Source organism: Trichosurus vulpecula, chromosome 1, assembly GCF_011100635.1.
Source record: "Trichosurus vulpecula isolate mTriVul1 chromosome 1, mTriVul1.pri, whole genome shotgun sequence".
NCBI classification, from domain to species: domain Eukaryota; kingdom Metazoa; phylum Chordata; class Mammalia; order Diprotodontia; family Phalangeridae; genus Trichosurus; species Trichosurus vulpecula.
In genome coordinates this window covers 26,375,402-26,394,408 of record NC_050573.1, presented here as the reverse complement: position 1 = coordinate 26,394,408, position 19,007 = coordinate 26,375,402, and the positions used below count along the sequence as shown (strand labels likewise).

General features: G+C 43.5%; 1 protein-coding gene across 3 annotated transcripts in view; it reads right to left on the bottom strand.

Annotated features, from left to right (window-relative positions):
- Positions 1–19,007, bottom strand: part of TAOK3 (TAO kinase 3) — a 244,326-nt gene that overhangs the window by 51,355 nt on the left and 173,964 nt on the right. For all 3 annotated transcript variants that reach the window (XM_036759652.1, XM_036759661.1, XM_036759670.1), the window contains exon 14: positions 13,513–13,647. In XM_036759652.1, coding sequence (XP_036615547.1) covers positions 13,513–13,647 — 135 coding nt within the window. The remainder of the gene's footprint in view (positions 1–13,512; positions 13,648–19,007) is intronic.

The following is a 19,007-nucleotide window of genomic DNA, read 5'->3' as shown; positions in this document are numbered from 1 at the left end:
TTCCTTCGTCCTCCCCATTTTTGCTTCACTTGCCATAAAGCCAAATGTGTCTTGGCCAAGTCTGAAGCTAAAGTTAGACTTTCAGATAGCTGATCCACCAAGAAGCTCTGCTGGCAGTGGCCGCTTCCCCAGACTGCCTGTCCTGATGGGGCCGGGAAGAGTTTCTCCTAGACTGTGTTCCAGGGGACAGCTGGGTTGTCACTGCAGCTGCTTGGTACCACTGCAGACCAGACCTCAGACACTGAGGAAGCTCAGTAAGGTCTCGCTGGCCAAATACAACCCCTTTCTAGATGGGAGGGGGTTCTTAGCTTGGGGTCCGTGGAGGGATTTGAGGAGGACTGATTATTGTATTTTAATATATTTCTATTTTATTTAATATTAATTTATTATTATTAATTAATTCACTATATTGTATTCTAATATAACAGGCTTACTTTGTAAGTCAATTTCTTTGGTATATTTAAAAACATGACTTTAAGAAGGGGTCCACAGGCTTAACCAGATTGACTGCTCAGGTGGGCCAGGACCACAGAAAAGGTGAAGAAGCCCCACGCTAGAGAAATGAATTCTGGCAAGACTTCCAAATGTGTGATAGCTAGCTTTTACACCACCTAATACAGGGATGCCAAGTTTTAGAACTTAAAACGAAAGCCAGAAGTTTCAAATAATGAATCTTGGTTGGCACATAGCCAAAAAATGAATCATGGTGGAAGCATAGCTAACACTCCTTTGAATCCTAGCTGGAAAAATGCATGTGTGAGTAAGGGATACTATGGAAGGCACTCCTGAAATGATTGGATTGGAGGTTTGGCCTGAATGGCCTTCCATTTGAGAAACACACAATAATGTTCAGGTTTACTTTCCTTCTCAGTATGAGATACTATGGGCCATGGAGTTCTGGCTCACAACAGAGTGATAACCAGGTTGATGTATTAAGGGCTTTGCCCCAAGCGTGGACACATTTTGAGGGTGCTGAATTGGCCCCTTATGTGTTGGAGGAGCAGCCCAGGGCCCCAGGCCTGCTGGCAAGGGTGACCAGGGATGCCTAGCTGGATGACCAACATTCCAGCCCCTTCTCTTTCACCAGGATGAGCGGAAGTCAGAGAGGCATATCATCTTCACTTTGCCCTCTTCACCACAACACTAGAGGAACCTTCTGCCCAAGCTGAGAGCACGGAGGGTATAGATGAGGATAGCATCATCTGGTTTTAAAGTTCCTAGTGGGGACAAGTTGGGAAAGTGCATACACACACGTAAGAGATGGACTTTGAAGGGCTTTGATTATCTAGTACCCTGCTGGTCCAGGTGCTGTTGCACCAACCTCCTCCTAGTGTTAAACCCATGGGAGGCTTAGACTAAGCAGGGATCAGAACCCAGGACCAACTAGTGTTTGACAGGAGTAGGGTACGGTGCGGGGTAAGAGGGAGCCTAGTAAAATTGAGGCACCCCTGCCATAGGCTCACATTCCCTTTCACCTTGGGGCTGTGCCTCCCCAAGAGTAGGAGGAGATGGGTGCCCAGGTTAGTTAGGACAGATCCTGGGGGGATAGCATGGGGCCTGTTATGGTGCCACCCCCTACTAGTAGTAGGGATGAGAACACTTGGGAATGTAATTGCTCAGTCAGGGTTAGGTGGGATGGTAAGCTTTTACTCCCACCACCTTTGATCCTTGGTAGGGAGCTCCTGGCCCATTACCACCCCCTTCTTTGGGCCAAGCCTTGCTCACCATCAGCACAAAGAGAGAGAGTCCAGAGGACATACCTGCATTTGGATGGGATGACGCCAGCAGAGGGGAGAGTCAGGTTGGTAAAGGAAGCATGGTTGACATCAGATCTTCCCCCCCTCCCACACCTGCCATTCTGAACACAACTAATTAGCACCTAGTTAGCAAAAACAATTGCTTAAAATAGGAAGCTCTTCTCTTCTGAAGCCAAATTCTTAGAATAAGTATCCTCCACTCCTGGCCTACACTTCTACGCCTCATTTCTCAACCTTTTGCAAACTGGTGTCCCACTTGCTATACAACCAGAACTCTCTGCAAGTTGTTCAGAGGCCTCTTAAAAGATAAATCCACCAGCCTTCTTGGCTATTCTGAAGTTTTTGACACTGCTGATCAGCTCCTGCTTCCTGGATGCTCTGTCTTCCCTGGGTTTTTGGGACACTGCTCTGTCCTGATTCTCCCCCTACTTGTCTGACTGTTCCTTCTTACTGTTGTTTGCTGAATAATCACTGCCCTCTGCCCCTTCCCACAAAACAGGGATCTGTCCTGAGGTCTTTTCTCTTTTTACAATCCAACTCTTGGTGGTCTCATTTGAATTAATGGGCTCAATTTTCATTTCCGTACATGGCTCCCACATCCATATATTCAGACCTCATCTCTTCCCTGAGCTTCAGTCCTGTATCATGAACTGCCTGCCAGACATCTCCACGTGGATGTCCCGTAAACATCTTGGACTCAATTTGTCCAAAATAGAACTCATATCTTCCATCCCTGCTGAAACCCACCCCCTTCTCCCAACTTATTCATTTCTACTGGGGGGGGGGGTGGAATATGTGCAGCAGGGAGAGCTTCTCAGCACTCAGGTTCACATTCTTGGCATCATCCTCCCTATCTTCCTGTCCCTAACCTGCAGTATTGAATTAATATCCAAGTCCTATTGATGCTACCTCCATAGTACCCTATGTCTCCAATAAGATGGCCACACACCACCCAGGTTCAAGCACATCTCTCATCTAGATGACAGCAGTAGCTTCCAGTCTCTCCCCTCAACAAACCCATCTTCCACACAGTTACCAAAGTAATCATCTTCAAGAACAGCTCTTAAACCACATCCCTCCTGCTCTCCTTCAATTGCTCTCCATGGGCCCTATGATAAACTATTAACTCTTTTGTCTGACTTTTAAAACCTTTCACAACCTAATATCAGTCTGTCTTTCCAGGCTTACTTGACATTACCTCCCTTCATGCCTGCTCTAATCTGGGAAAACTGGCTCATTTGTTCTTACCCAAACTCAGTATCCAGTCTTCGAAATCTATGTCTCTGCACAGGTTGCTCCCATGCCTGAAATGCCCTCCATCCTCACCCTTACCTCTGAGAATGCTTGGCATCCTTCAAGGTTCAGCTCATGCACTGCCTTCTAAGGGAAGCCTCTCCTCATCCTCTTAACTGTTAGGACTCTCTCCCTCCTTAAATCACCATGTATCTACTCATCAGTTCCTAAGTTATATCCCTCTGTAAAATATAAACTCATTGAGGGCAGGCACTGTTTTTTTTTTTTTACTGTGGTATCTTTAGTGTTCAATAAATGTTTGTTGGACTAGACAGAGGAGAATGTTCTTTAAAACTTTATAGAAATGAGATACTGTAGTAGTGGTTTACTAGACTACAAAAAACTACCTGAGTGCCACTTTGCATAATCGTGGGTCCAGAACTTTCAGGAACCTCAGAGACCAGTGAGGCCAATCTTTTCATTCTACAGATAAGGAAACTGAGGGAGGTTAAGTGATTTGCCTTCCCCCCACCTCCTGTGGGTCTCTTTCCCTCCTTCCCCTAACGGAGGGCATCTTTCCTGCCTCTTGCCCTAAGGACACAGAGTCCCAGGCATGTCTCCAGCTCAATTTTGATTTACCTTGAAATAAAAGGCTCAAGAAACCATCCCCTGGTCAGCAGATCCCAAATGAACATCAAGCTGTTTGTCCATCTTTAAGAACTTACGGACTCATGCCCATAGTTAAAGCTGATGTGCACAAGAGAAAAGTAAATGGCACCAAAGTGAGGGGAGACTGCAAGAAAGCCTTGGGAATCTAATTAGGAGAAAGCCACTCTTCTTGAATATAGCAATTTCCCCTGAATTTGGAGGGTACATCTTGCCATCGAATCACTGTGACAATGAAATAACTAAGATCGGCCCCTGAGAGAGCAGGAGTGTTGGCCACAGCCTGGCTGGTTTCAGAGAGTGGGGTGGCTGGACAGCTCCCAATAAACTTGTCTTGCTACTGTGACTTTGCTCAGAGTAGTGGATAACACATCACCAAGGCAGAAAGGAATGATTACTTCCTGTCAGGAAAGAATGGAGGCAAAATCATCACCCAAAGATGCCAAAGCTGGGGGACAGTGGAAGCATAGACTGTGCCTCTAGGAGTGTCTGGTCCAACCACTACCTTACACAGGAGTTGTCTCTCCAACATCTGTGGTATGAAGGCATCATCCATCTGTCAATTGGAGGACCCCTCCCCCCTACCCCTGCTCCCACCAGTGACAGGCAACTCACTACCTTCCAAGGTATCCTATTTCTTTTACTGGCCATGTCACTTCCTTACTCAATAAACTCTAGTGGTTTCCTATCATCTGTAGGGATAAGTATCAAGTCTTCTCTCTGGCACTTAAAGCCCCTCAAAATCTGGCCCCAGTTTACTTTTCTAGCCTTATTACACATCATTCCTAGAGTGCAGTCAAACTGGACTTATTACTGGTCTTCACACATGGTATTCCAGCTTATCCTGTTAGCCTCAGTTTCTTCAACTGTAAAATGGAGATCATAATGGAGATCGAACTCCCAGGGTTATTGTGAAGAACAAATAAGATAATATTTGTAAAAAGCACTTGGCACAGTGCCTGGCACATAGGAGGCACATGTAAATGCTTATTCCCTTCCCTTCCCTTTCTCTAATGCCCCCAGTTACAGGTATCTTCTCTTATCAAATCACCTTACATCGATTTTGTATACACACATTATATATGTACATATACACACATACATATGTATATCTACTTACACACACACACACACACACACACACACACACGCACACACACACACACACTCTCTCTCACTCTCTCTCTCTCTCTCTCTCTCTCTCTCTCTCTCTCTCTCCTTGTTTTTCCTGATAAAATGTGAACTGCTCAAGGGCAGAGACTGTATCATTTCCATCTTGGTATCCCCAGTGCCTAGCACAGTGCCTGGTATATAGTAGGCACTAAATGCGTGCTTGTTGATTGCTCGATTTGACAGCTGTAATTGCTAAGGCAGCTCTTCTTGACGGGAAGCTCAATCTCCTTCTCCATCTAACTCCCGCCCACCCCTCCTAGGTCCTGTGGATCTGAGCCTGCCTAGGTCTTATGAGCTAAGAAACAAGAGGAAAAATGGCAAGTCTAAAAATGGCAGACATTCATAGCAATGGTGGTTGCCACGGCTTCCATTACAGCAGTGAATGTTTTTCACAAAATGTAGCCTAACGGGATTTCTAGCAGACTTTTTTAAACCCTAAGCCCTGTGGCTGGAGAGTCGTGTCACTGGCTGCCATTTGCTGGGTGATTGGTGCGAGACATGAGTGTCAATTACAGGTAAGCCAGGAGCAGATAGGAAAGAAAAGGGGTGGGGGGGGAAACTTTCAGGGACAAGTAAGAAAATATTGATGCCTCAATCATTTTCTACCCCTCAATAATTCTCAAAGAGAACCCACTACTGGGCTATACATCTGGGGTGGGACTTGTTGGCTCCTGAGAATCTTAGGTCTGTGATTCTGGTTAGAATTGGAAGCGCCTTAGAGGTCATTGAGTCTAACCCACTCACCTTATAGATGAGGGAACCGAGGGCCAGAGGTGATGCTACTTACCCAGGGTCACTCAGCTCATAAATGTCTGAGATCTTTCTGGCTTCTAGTCCAGCATCCCGCCTAGTAGACTCTGATGCTTCATTTTTACAGCCTCCCCAACTCATTCACATAAAACCCTCCATCAAATGCCACCTCTGGGCTTAAATCAAGTCAACATAAATCTACAGAACACCTACCACATCCAAGCCACTGTTTGAGCAAAGCTTCGTTTCATTCATTCATTCATTCATTCATTCATTCATTCATTCAACAAGTACTTATTAAGCATCTACTATTTGCCAGGAGTTGCACCAGGCTCTGAGGCTTTAAAGACAGAAAAAGAAGCCAGATCTGTCCTCAAGGGGATTACATTCTATTCGAAATGGATAGTAAATAACTTATGGAAAAAGAATTAGGCAGATGATGGATGATTCTGCTGTATCTCTTAGGCAGCTATGTTAGGTTTGGAGTCAGGAAGACCTGAGTTCAAATTCAGCCTTGGATACTTACTAGCCATGTGACCCTGGGCAAGTCATTCAACTTCTCCCAGCCTCAGTTTACTCACTGTAAAAATGGGATAATAACAGCTCCCAGGGTGAGAATAAAATGAGATAATTTTGTAAAGTGCTTTGCAAAGCTTAAAGTGTTCTACCAACGCTAGCTATTATTTGTATCCTAAGACATCAAAGATTGAGCCCTCCAGATTGAGTCTTGGTAAGAATCAAAGTAATGGGTATAAAGCAAGGTGCTGCTTAAATACTTAGAATGAACAAGACCTAAGCAAAGTTCAGCAAAAGGCTAGGAGTCACTTCTTGTCATAAGACAGTTTTTCACTCTTTGGGTACTGAGGGAGGTGGTAGCGCTGGGGAAGCACATGTGGTGTGGACCCTCATGTCTGTGAGTTGTGACTGGTAACAGCCAGTTCCAACAGCCATGTGAAGGGCTGTTTGGAAAACCTGTCTGTGCTCCCTTAAGACTGCCAAGGAGCCAGCAGCCTGGAGCCCACTGACCTACTCCTGGGGCAGAAAGCAGTGCTTGGAGGGGAGCTGGCCAAGAATGGAGGATCCAAAGTGGACTCACCCAAATTCCCTAAGTGTCTTGGAGGGCCCACTTCAGGGAAACGCCATTTTCCATCACTTAAAGAGTAGGGCTTAGGGGCTTGTGGGTGGTGAAGGGTTAATGCTTCTAATGAGTTTTCCTAGGGGCAACTTGCAAAGTGCCTTGTATGATTGACTTTGAGTCTTGAGAGACCTAGGTTTGAATCTCTGACACTCCCTGGCTGCCTGACCCTGGCCAGACTGCTTGGGTCCCTATGGGGATCAGAAGGCTTACACTCCTTGTCTCACTGGTCTGTTGTGAGGGAAGCACTTCCACAAGAACCCCGGGAATTCGAAATGTGACCAAGATGACTCTAGTCACCAAAAATCCTCATAACCCAAGATGTAGAGTGGAAGGGACTGACCTCTGAGGCTATGGAGTCCAATCCATTCATTTTATCGATGTGGATACTCAGGAAAGTTAAGTAACTTGTGAAAGGTAACACAAGCATCAGAGATGGAATCTGAACCCAATCCTCTGACTCCAAAGCCAGGGCTCTTTCCCAGTGCATTCATTCGTTTGTTCATTCATTCTCCAAGTACCTTTTAAGCCTCTACTATGGGTGAGGCTCTGAGCTAAGTTCTGGGGATTTGGAGATAAAAATGAAACATTTTTTGCCTTCAAGCAGCTTACATTCTTTGGCAGGGGGAGGGGATGGAATAACATGTACTCAGATAAATAAATTAAAAAAATATGTAAAGGCAATACAAATGATTTCTCGGTGAACGATTTGGGGGATTAAAAGAAAGCTTTGCAATGGAGGGGAGGCTTGAGTTGAGCCTTGAAGGGACGATGCATCCCAGGCATGGGGGGCAGCCCATGCAAAGGCATGTGGAAGTGGAATGCCACATATACTAGGGACAGCAAGTAGGTCGGTTTGTCTGGACAAGGAAGCATTCGAGAGGGAATAATGTGTAAGAAGATAGAAATTCAGGCCAGAACTAGATTGCAAAGGGATTTAAAAGACAAAGCAGAGGAGTTGGATTTTTCTCCCAGATGCCTTTAGGAACCACTGGAGTTTTCCAGTTTTAGGGCCTAGTATGAAGCTAAATTTTTATGTGGGTTTTCCTACCACAGTAAAGACTTATATCTGAAGGCACGGGCTGTTTACTCCTTCACCATATCCCTTCCTATGGACCATGAGATCTAAGGGTTCTTACTTTTGCACAGATGTTTCATTTTTCAATTTTGCCCATTCTTTTAGCAGGCTAGAAAGTTGAATTGGGGGCAGCTGGGTAGTGTAGTGGCTGGAGTACTGGGCCTGGAGTCAGGAGAACCAGGAAGACCAGAGTTCAAATCCAGCGTGGCTCTGTGACCCTGGGCAAGGCACTTAAACCCTATGCCTTGTTGTGACAGCACTCAGTACTAGCTGACAAAAGGTGACCCACTGGAGAAGGAAATGGCGAACTGCTTCAGTGTCTCTGCCAAGAAAACCCCACAGGCAGTATTGGTGTGCTATGGTCCATGGGGTCATGAAGAGTGAGACACAACAGATCCACTGAACAACAACAACAAAAGCTAATCAGGATCATTATTAGAATAAATGACACTTTGGGGAGATTGTCGTAGCTAAAGGCAAGACTTGAGTTCAAGTCCAGTTTCTGACATGTACAGGCTTTTGTTTCTCAGATAATTATTTAATACTTTAAGTTAGAGGAGAGTTGCTGATCTACATCAGTGGGAGAGAATTTTCGCAGTGAGGGTCTCCCACACTAATGGAACCATAGGCTCACATAAAAAAAAGTCTCTTTTTCTCTCTCCCTCCCCCTTCATCCATCCATCCATCCATCCATCCATCCATACATCCTGTCTATCTATCCATCCATCCATCTATTATCTATCTATCCTGTCTATCTATCCTGTCTATCTATCTATCTATCTATCTATCTATCTATCTATCTATCTATCTATCCATCCATCCATTCATCCATCCATCTATCCATCTATCCATCTATCCATCTATCTATCTATCTATCTATCTATCTATCTATCTATCTATCTATCTATCTATCCTGTCTGTGTATCTATCTATCTATCTATCTATCTATCTATCTATCTATCTATCTATCTATCTATCTATCTATCTATCTATCTCTATATATCTACACACACAGGGGCAGCTAGGCGGTGCCATGGATAGAATGTCAGGCCTGGAGTCAGGAAGAATTACCTTTCTTAGTTCAAATTTGGCTTCAGACACTTACTAGCTATACCCTAGGCAAGTCACTTAACTGTGTTTGCCTTAATTTCCTCATCTGTAAAATGAGCTGGAGAAGGAAATGGCAAACCCCTCCAGTGTCTCTGCCAAGAAAACCTCATGGACTGCATTGGAGTGCTATAGTCCATGGGATCACAAAGAGTCAGAGGTTTATAGTTTCCTCGTCTGTAAAATGGGGATAATAATAGCTACCTATCTCAAAGGCTTATTGTAAGGATCAAATTAGAAAATGTATGTAAAGTATTTCACAAATCTTAGCTAGGCGGTGCAGTAGATAGAGCACCAGGCCTGGAGTCACGAAGACTCATCTTCTTGAATTCAAATCCAGCCTCAGATACTTCCTAGCTGTGTGACCCTGGACAAGTCACTTAGCTCTGTTGGCCTCAGTTTCCTCATCTGTAAAAACGAGCTGGAGAAGGAAATGGCAAACCACTCCAGTATCTTTGCCAAGAAAACCCCAACTGGCATCACAAAGAAATGACTGAAAACAACAATAATATATGTGCAAACATATGTGTGTGTATGTGTGTATATACATATACATATATATAGACACACAAACATGTGCCTATATAATGCTTTGAGATTTGCAAAGTGCTTTTCACAAGCCTTCTGACAACTCTGAGACAACTAGATGTGTCCTTTGCTGCTTTAAATGTAAACTTCTGCTAATAGCAGGAATTCATAACATCATGAAATTTTAAGAGGAAGCCATATTAGATGGCGCAACAGTTGAAATCTTCTCAGGGGTCACCGGTATCAAAATACACATCACCAAAGACCAGCAAGGATTTACAGCTGGAACATCTTAAAGCAACACTGAGGAGGGCAATTTCAGTAATCATATACACACTTCCTTCTTCAACCTAACGAATATGCCATCTACTAAGAAACCTTGGAGGGCAGCTAGGTGGTGCAGTGGATAGAGCACTGGCCCTGGAGTCAGGAGGACTCAAGTCCAAATCTAGACTCAGACACTTACTAGCTGTGAGACCCTGGGCAAGTCACTTAACCCCAACCGCCTCAAAAAGAAAAGAAACCTAGGAAAGTAGGAAAAAAGAGGGGCCCAAGTAAGAAAGATTCTGGAAGATGTCCTTACTTTCCCTGATTTTTCAAAGTCAAGACTGGAGGAGATAAAAAGAGGGCTGAACTTGGAAGTGGAAGGACCTGAATTCAAATCCTAGCTCTGCCCCGTAATAAACTGTGTGACCTTGGGCAAGTGATTCAAGTTCTCTGGCCTCAATTTGCTTCTCTGTAAAGTGGGTTAGATGACCTTTAAGCTTCCTTCCAGCCCTGGCTCTAGGAGTCACTTATTCTTACACATGTGAGAAAGGGTATAAATTCTGAAGTTCTCAGAAAGTTTCTTCTGGTGCCAAGGCCCCAGTGAGTTCCTTTTCATAAATAGAATTTCCAGTGTCATATGACAGTAAAAAAAACCCCAAAACCTTCATTTCAAGGTGTCCAAATCATAAAGGAGGAAAGCAGAAGTCTACAGATACTCATCTTTCTGCTTTCTTCAATTGGAAGCTACTACATTGAGGGAAATGTATAACATAGGAAATATAATTGTTTTAGAAATTTTCAACACTGTAAGAGGCTACTTGCTCCTGGCAAGCAAAGGTTTATGTTGAGGAAAGGTGAGTTGGTTAAAGTTTCTGCCAACTTTGGTGGCTATTCGAACTAATACACTAAATAATCAGGATCAAAGGATTCAGAGCTGGAATCAACCTTGGAAATAATTTAATCATTTTACAGATGAAGAAACTGAGTCCTGGAGAGGTGAAATGACTAAGGTCATACGAGGTGTAAGTGGGAGAGCTGGGATTTACACCTTGAGATCTTTGGCTCCCAAATCGAGCATTTTTTTTTCCTATTCCACCATTTGCCTTCTCCCTCCTCTACTAGTTATAGCTTCCTTGGATTCTTTTTCTTCCTACAGTAGAGGCTACAATGAAATTAATTAAATATGTACCACTCATTGTGGGTTTCAACACTGACTATTATATTGCATGTTGATTATCAGTTATCTCATCCTGATTTTCCAATAATCTGGATATTTATGCCACTTTTGCTTGAATTAAGATCCATGTTGCATGAGGGGTACAACAGAATTTTTAAAAGGAAAAGCTCTCCTGCCTTTGATGTCCTTCCTGGAATTAATCTTTAAAATGCTACAAGAAATAAGAAGGCACTGGAAAGTTACCCCAAGGTGTAAGGGGGTTGAAATGTTTGAAAGTCTGGTTTAAGAAAAAATACATAAACAACCTATAACTTCTCCCTAGTAGGTTTTAGGTTGGCCAATATGAAGAACATTAACCAAACACCATCATTACTATTCACTCCCATTCATTTCTTCCCCATAGGAAACAATGAACTCACATAAACTCCAACCAATCCTACCATGACCCCAAATGCTCTCCATCTTAGGAAGTGACCCTTTATAAACAAATAACCTCATCTGGGCTGAGTCCTTCTTCTTGCTAAGGCACTAACCCATCGGCTACTCTTCCTGGAACTAAGTACTGAGCCAGGGAACTTTCAGCAAATCAAAACCTTGTCAACGGTGCCAGTGGAAAAGAGGGACAAAGAAAGGGAATTCTAGAGCGCTCCTGGTGCCTTAGCCTGGAGAGCTAGGGGAGAAGAATATGGAAAGAAGAGGGTTTATGCTCATGGAGAAGGGTCTGCTGCCTAGGGACAGACAGAGGAGTCTTCCCTGGGTGAGTTTAGAAATGTGAGTAAGCTTGGGACCAACCAGGGGTGATAGTAGTAATAGCTTCCTGGGAGCTAAGGGAGGCCATAAATATATCATGTGGGAATCTGAGCAAGGCCCATGAAATGAAAATGGAACTCTTCTCAAAGGAAAAAAAAATAATTTCAGTTAGTATGATGTCAGTTTTCTATTCCATACCTGTTTGTGATGAGAGGATACTCAGTAGCCATTTTTTATTTCTTCTCTTGTTTTAAAAAATGAATGGGAGATTCAAAGGTGAAGATTCTATGATGAGTAATTTTTAAAAAAATAATTATGTCCTGCCTTTTGGTTATTATTTGAGAGCATGACATTAAAATGATTTTTATTTAATGAATAATTTTATGCTTCTTTATTTATATTTAGAGGCTCAGAAGCAAAATGTTTGAAATGCTTTTTATGCATTAGTAATCAATGTATTGGAAATATAAAAAATAGCACATAGGCCATTTTTTAAGGGAAAAATTACCTGCTGAGTAGGGCCTCTGAGACACACATAGAAGGAAATTCTACACACACACACACACACACACACACACACACACACACACACACAGACACACACAGAGGCATTCTGGCAAGCAATCTGCTCTTTAAGATCTAGAAACCCTTGTTAATTTCAACAATCCCTCAAGCTTAGACTAAAATCAGGGTGGGGAATCAGGTCTTTTAGAAAGGACAAGAAAAAACGGTAGTTTCTGGGTCGGCCTCGGATGATGTCATCATAGGTTCTAAATCTGATAGCCAAGCAGTGGACACTAACTCTTCTCGCCCATGTGACCTCTAGAATCAATCTGGGTAACAGACCTCACGTTTTATAATTCTCCCTTTTTGAGCCTAGAATCCGAAGCAGGAGATTAAACAGAGTTTCCCATGTCAAGGCTCGGATGATGTGAGTACGTGTGTGTGAGTGTGTGTGTGTGTGAGTGTGTGTGTGCGTGCGCACGCGTCGGGGGGGGGGGGTGAGGGGAGGAGGCATGAAAACTAACTCTTCCAGCACACACCCCTTTTCTTACTACAAGGGCATCCAGCAATCACATTTGCAATAGTAAAAATGCTGAAGAACCCGGCCCCGTCTCTTTCCCTCGGTAACCACCCCAATCCCTCCCTACAAAGACCTTCGTGCTTTACTGGTCCCAGGAAATTGTGGAAGGGGTTAAAATGGAGAAATACAGCTGATAGCGCTGTTGCAATAAATAAATGAATGAATGAACCATAAAGAGCTAGCCATCCAACCCTGGGGAGCGAGTGTCTCATTTTCTGCAATCGGATGCATTGGCAATCACTGATTTAAAAAAAAAAGAAAAAAAATCCTATTTTACATTTAGTTCAGTGTGTTTAAAACACATACAGCCCCACACATGCACGTATACCAAAGAAACACTGTACACTGCACACATGTACATCCGCCTCTAAAAAAAGCATAATTTCCCTGTTATTATTTCACTCAATGGAAAGGCAAATGGCTTTTAGAAAATCTGAAAGAATACCAACTTCACCCCAAAGGCATTTTATTCGGCACATATGGCATAGACCGACACACACACACACACACACACACACACACACACCCCACACATATACATACACACATACAAACACACACACACACACACACACACACACACAAAGGTTTTTTCCCCCATGTTACATACCAAGCTAAAATACAGTTGCTATGCCAACAGATCTTTTTTTTTTTTAAATTAAAAAAATTATTAGCAGGAAAATTCCCCCACCCCCCACCCCCAATTCTTGAGTCCTATTCCCCACCCATGAAAGAGGGAGAGAGGCTCAGGGAAAGAGAGGGGTTGAGGGATGGGGAGGAGGGGAGGGAAGGGGAAGCCGGGCTTACCAAAGATGCTGATTTGATAGTGGCAAAGCGCTCTCGGTTCCGGTAGTGGAGGGCCTGACTCTGGACTGACTGGGTAGGCCGCAGTTCAGGCCTGGAATCCCTGTGGCCCACCTCATCCCTTATGAATACATGATCCTGCAGAAATGGATAAAAACAAGGAGAAAGTCCAGCTCCGCTCTTTCCTCACCGGCCGCCTCTCTCTCACCCCTCTTTCTGCACAAGCACCGCTGTTTGAAATGCATAGTTCGGCTCTCGGCTAGTCCCTGCGGCTCCCACAGTCCAAAATGAATAAGGAGCACATTGCAGCCAGCCTTCAGTTAGAAATGTCAGCTGATCGCTAGTGGGATGCCTTCGGAATCCCTGGCAGGATTTTTTCCCCCTTTGCCTCCAGAATTACATCAATGCCCAAGGAAGGAGGGATGAAAAAGCCAAGGCAAGGTACAGATGCCTCAAGACCGTCTGCTTACGACGCTGCAGCCGGAGGCTCCCTTTAAAAATGTCATGTCCATGCCTACTAGGGAGGATGCTGGCAGCTTTGAACATACAAGCAAGCCTCTGCCTCATCCCCTCGCAGGAGGCTTCTCTGAGTCGGGCTGGATTGGAGACAGCTGCTGGGGTGGCATCACCGACCGTCCTGCCTACAGCCTGCTCAGGCTGCTACCCAGCCGCCTCTCTCTCTCTTGTGCTGGGAGGACTCGGCGGGCACTGAGGAGGGATCCTGCTTTCCAGGCATGATCGGACACAGTTCTAGCACCTTCTCTCTATAGCTTCGGAAAGGAGGGTTTTTTTTTTATATTTAAAGAGACAGATGCACAGTTGGAATGGAACGACACTTTCCCAGATTCTCCCCCCACCACCCTCCCCCACTCAGAATGGGCATGGTCACTAGAGCATGGGGGGAGGGGGGCAGCAAGGGGGGTGGAACTGGAACGGAGTGTCCTCGACCAACATCTGATCCTGAGAGAGGTTGGGGGAGGCACTCTGACTGGAGCCTTGAATAAAAGGTAGCTGTCCCTAGAATGAATAATAATGCATCTCTCTTAATCACCGCAGAAATGTCTTTTGGGGGTGGGGAGAGGATGGTTTTCAAGAGAACTCTTCTAGGATAGCATCTTTCTATGTGGCCATGGGAGGGGACAGGCAGGAAGTCTAACCTTACAAACAAGAAGATTCTATAACAGTTAAAATGCTTGCAGCCACGTGCAGCCATGGGGGATTTTAAAATAGCACATGCTTGAGATAGGGGTGGGGGTGGGGTGGGGGGAGAAGAGAGAATATTCTCTTACTGCCCCAGGGCTTCTGGAGAGACCATCTGCAAGAAGTTTCATTTTCTATATTTTGTCATGGCTATGTGGAGAGTTTTATTTAATTAGTTTCCTTTATCACGAGGCCAGGAATAAGATCCCATTTCTGAAGGGGTTGAGAAGCTCTCAAATTTAATGTTGCTTGAGTGTTTTGTAGAGTCCAAACATGGATGGGGTGGATGAAAGTAAAATCTTTGAGTCTGAGGTATTGATGCAAATGTCAAATGTCCTCATTCAGCTGGTTAATTTTTCTTTAATTAGGATCAAATTTGAATATGGGGTCCAACGGCCAAGTGACATACATTTGCTGCATCAGGGTTGGCCTCATTCTTGGGTGGTCATCACTGCTTGGGATATGCAATGACATGAACTGTGAAATGCTGGCTTCTTAACTGGCATTTTGGAACTCTTCCATGTCAGAGGGACAACCTAAATGGCCTCATATGACCATCTGGGAAATCCAGACTTGGTGTCTGGCCAGACTGTAGGCCCTATATCATCATTATCATTATCATTATCATCATCGTCATCACCATCATCACCATCACCGTCTTCTTCCTGTTCTACCTCTTCACAATCATCATCATTTTCAACAATCATTTCTTAGATGCTGTTTCAGGCATTATACTAATTTCTGGGAACACAAGGTAAAGCAAAGTGGGTTGTACATTGGTTCCAGGAGCTAGAGAGGAAGAAGGTGGCCTCCCCTACCCGCACACCATAGCTCCTGAGAAATTATATTCTTAAAGGTCTCAACACTTGAACTTTATTTCCCCCAATATCAAAGGTCTTTGGTGGAGAAGTAAAGATGCTTCGATGTGCCATAAATTCAGAAGTGAAAGAGAGACCAGGTCTGGAAGCCTGTGATAGTACGAATTCTGACAACTCATAAGCTTAGCGTGGGTTGGTTTTCAACCTTTTAGGTGCTTTTTAGTAAAAGGAGAACCAAAAGTATGTGGCGGTGGTCGGATTTCAAAACGAAATAATTGAGGATGGTGGGATTTTTGAGCTGGAAGGGACCTTCCAATTCAATTACACGAGGAATTATGAAGTACTTTCTATGTGCCATGCTCTGTGCTAGGAGCCAGGGACAGAAAGACAAAAAAAGAAAGTCTCTGACCTTGAGCGGCTTACATTCTTCTGTGGGGGAAGGAAACACATTTAGATAAGTAAATACAAAATAAATAGAAAGAGCTCATGTGGCTGGTGGTACTTTAGCTGAAACTTGAAGGGAGTTAGAGATTCCAGGAAGCAGAGCTGGGGAGGGAGAGCCTTCCAAGCAGGAGTCTGTGGCCAGGCAGACAGGAGTGAGATAGAATGTTACGTATTGTGTATATAATAATCCATATGTATAATATGGAATATTAAGGCCACATTGACTGAGCTGGTTAGACCATGAAATCATCTGGGAAGGACATATTGGAGCCAGATTAGGAAGGCCTTTAAATGACAAACATTATATCCTAGAAGCAAAGGGAACCATTGAAATTTCTTGAGTAGCAGATTGATAGGCATGGTCAGAACTGTGCTTTAAGGAGATTGTTTTGCTAGCTGTGTGGTAGATGGATTGGAGAAGGGAGAGATTGGAGGTAGGGAAACCAATGAAGTTATGGAACCACTTTTCAGGTGGGAGTTGATAAGGACCCAGGTTAGAATTGTGGTTAGGTGAGGGAAGAAGAGACATACCAGATATTGTGGAGATAGAATCTATAAGACTTAAAAACTGGATACATGTGGAGGGAGTGAGCGAGAAGGAAAAAATTAAGAATAATTCTGAGTAAGCAAACCAAGTTGACTGAAAGGATGGTGGTGCCTTTGATGGAAATAGAGAAATTAGGAAAAGGGGTGAATTTCATGAGATTATGATTTCTGTTTCAGACATGTTAACCACGAGATGTCTATGGGATATCTGAGCAGAGGTAGTTGGTGAAGACCTAGAACTCAGCAGAATGATAAAGGCAGGCTATGTAGAGAACTCATGGGCGCTGATATGAGATCACCAAAAGAAAAGAAAAGTGGGCCCAGAAGAGAAGCCTGCAGACCATCTAGTCCAACCCCATCACTTTCTAGATGAGCTATTTGAAAGTGGGAGAAGCTAACAGTCTTGTCCAAAGTCAAATAGGCAGAAACAGAGCCAGGATTTGAAACTGGGTCCTAACTCCAAATATAGTACTTTTTTTTAAAAATTAAACTACACTATCTCTTAATTCATAGATATTACCAAAGAACTAGAGTCCCTAGCACATTTGGCATTCCATAAGGCTTGTCCTTAAGTCAATGAGAAAAGTGTCCCAAAATACAGTCCTTCTGCATACTCTCGAATTTAGTCATTTATTGATTTGTCTCATCTATGAAAATAGATCCCTTTGTATCAAATTAAAAGCCACACTAGATACTACATTTACATATTTATTTAAGTCAAAGAAAATTGAATTTTACATAGTAAAAAAGTTAATAGACCCTAACTCACATGTCCATGTGAGTGGACAATTTCCCTAGTCAATTAACTGTTGTGTGTTTTTTCAGGGAAGGGGGTGAGAGAGGCATTTCCATTTTAAAAGGCCAGCCAAAAAAATATAGATTTTAAATATGATGTACTTATTAAGGAATAAGTACAAATGATATACTTCTTTTCTTTCTGTTAAAACAAAAATTTTCCATCAAGTTTCTGTGACTGGTTTGTCAACTGAACTCAACTCAACTCAACAACATCTAAGGATTGTAAGAGAGTATACAAGATCACAAAATGGAGAAAAATCTAGTTCAACAGTAGGGAGCCATTTCATTTTCAATGGGTTCTTCCAGAAGTCAGATGTTCTTTCAAATATGGGATCTCATTAAATATATGATAGGTGGGGTCCAGAATTAAACACATGGAGGCCAGTGGGTTGGATTGTCTTTGCGAAGTTATAGTTCCTTTAATAATGCTTGTTAATTGAATGTTCTTTTGGGAATGTCATGTTGCAAATCACGAAATACCATGATCTTTGAAGAATTAAAGTTGAGTGTCACCCAAAGAACAATGGAGAAGTTCATGCTGGGAATGAATAGACTAAAACACATGACCAAGGAAGAATTGTGCAGGAGGAACAGCACAAAAGCTGTCATTAGAGACACCTGACCCGATGGGGCACAGCTCTATTACATGCTATCTCTGTGACCTTAGAAAAGTCATTTCACCTTTCTAGGCCTCAGTTTCCAGTAAAATTATGGAGTATAGGCTCCTGCCTGTAATCCCAGCTGAGGCTGGTTGGATCTCTTGAGTTCAGGGATTCTGAGCCAACTGAATATCTTCACCAAGTCTGGCATGACTATAGAACACCCAGAGAGTAGGGGACAAGAGGCTGCCTGAGGAGGGGTCCAGATTGGAAAGAGAGGTCAGAGCTTTGGTGCCAATTAGCAGTGTGAGCAGGCTGGTGTGTGGCTGCTGTAATCCATCCTTTGGGACCAGGAAGACCCAGATTCAAGTCCTACTTGTGACACACACTGGTTGTGAGATTCTAGACAAGTCACTTAACCTCTCAATGCTCTCGGCCACTATCCCATTGCCAAGAAGGTGCCAACCTGCATCAGGCAGGGGTTGCCTCATCCTGGAGTTCCTTTTACCTAGGAAATTGCAGGTGTACTCACTATCCCTCCTGATCTTATTGATTGCATCATTTTCATTTACAAATACGTCCCTTCTGCCTTTCCTACCCACCAGTGGACAATGATCCATGCTCATCATCTACTTCAGCAAAGAAAGGAAGGAGGTAAATTCTCTCGTCTTTTCTGCAGGGCCTAGCTTAGTCATAATTCCATGGCATTCAGTTTCTTTTTTTTAAAAGTGGTAGTGGGGAACTTGTTAAATAAAATTTTCTTTTAAAAGCTGGGGAGGAGAAAAGGTGAGAATTAAACAGTGTCTGCTGGTGTCCATCTTGTCTAAAACCTTTTAATAATTGGCAGCTAGGTGGTGCAGTGGATGGTGTGCTGGGCCTGGAGTCAGAAAAACTTGAGTTCAAATTTGTCCTCATATACTTAGCCGGGTGACCCTGGACAAGTCACTTAACCCTATTTGCCTCAGTTTCTTCATCTGTAAGATGAGTTGGAGAAGGAAATGGCAAACCACTCTAGTATCTCTGACAAGAAAACCCCAAATGGGGTCATGAAGAATTGGACACAACTGAACAACAATAAAAATCAATAATGAAT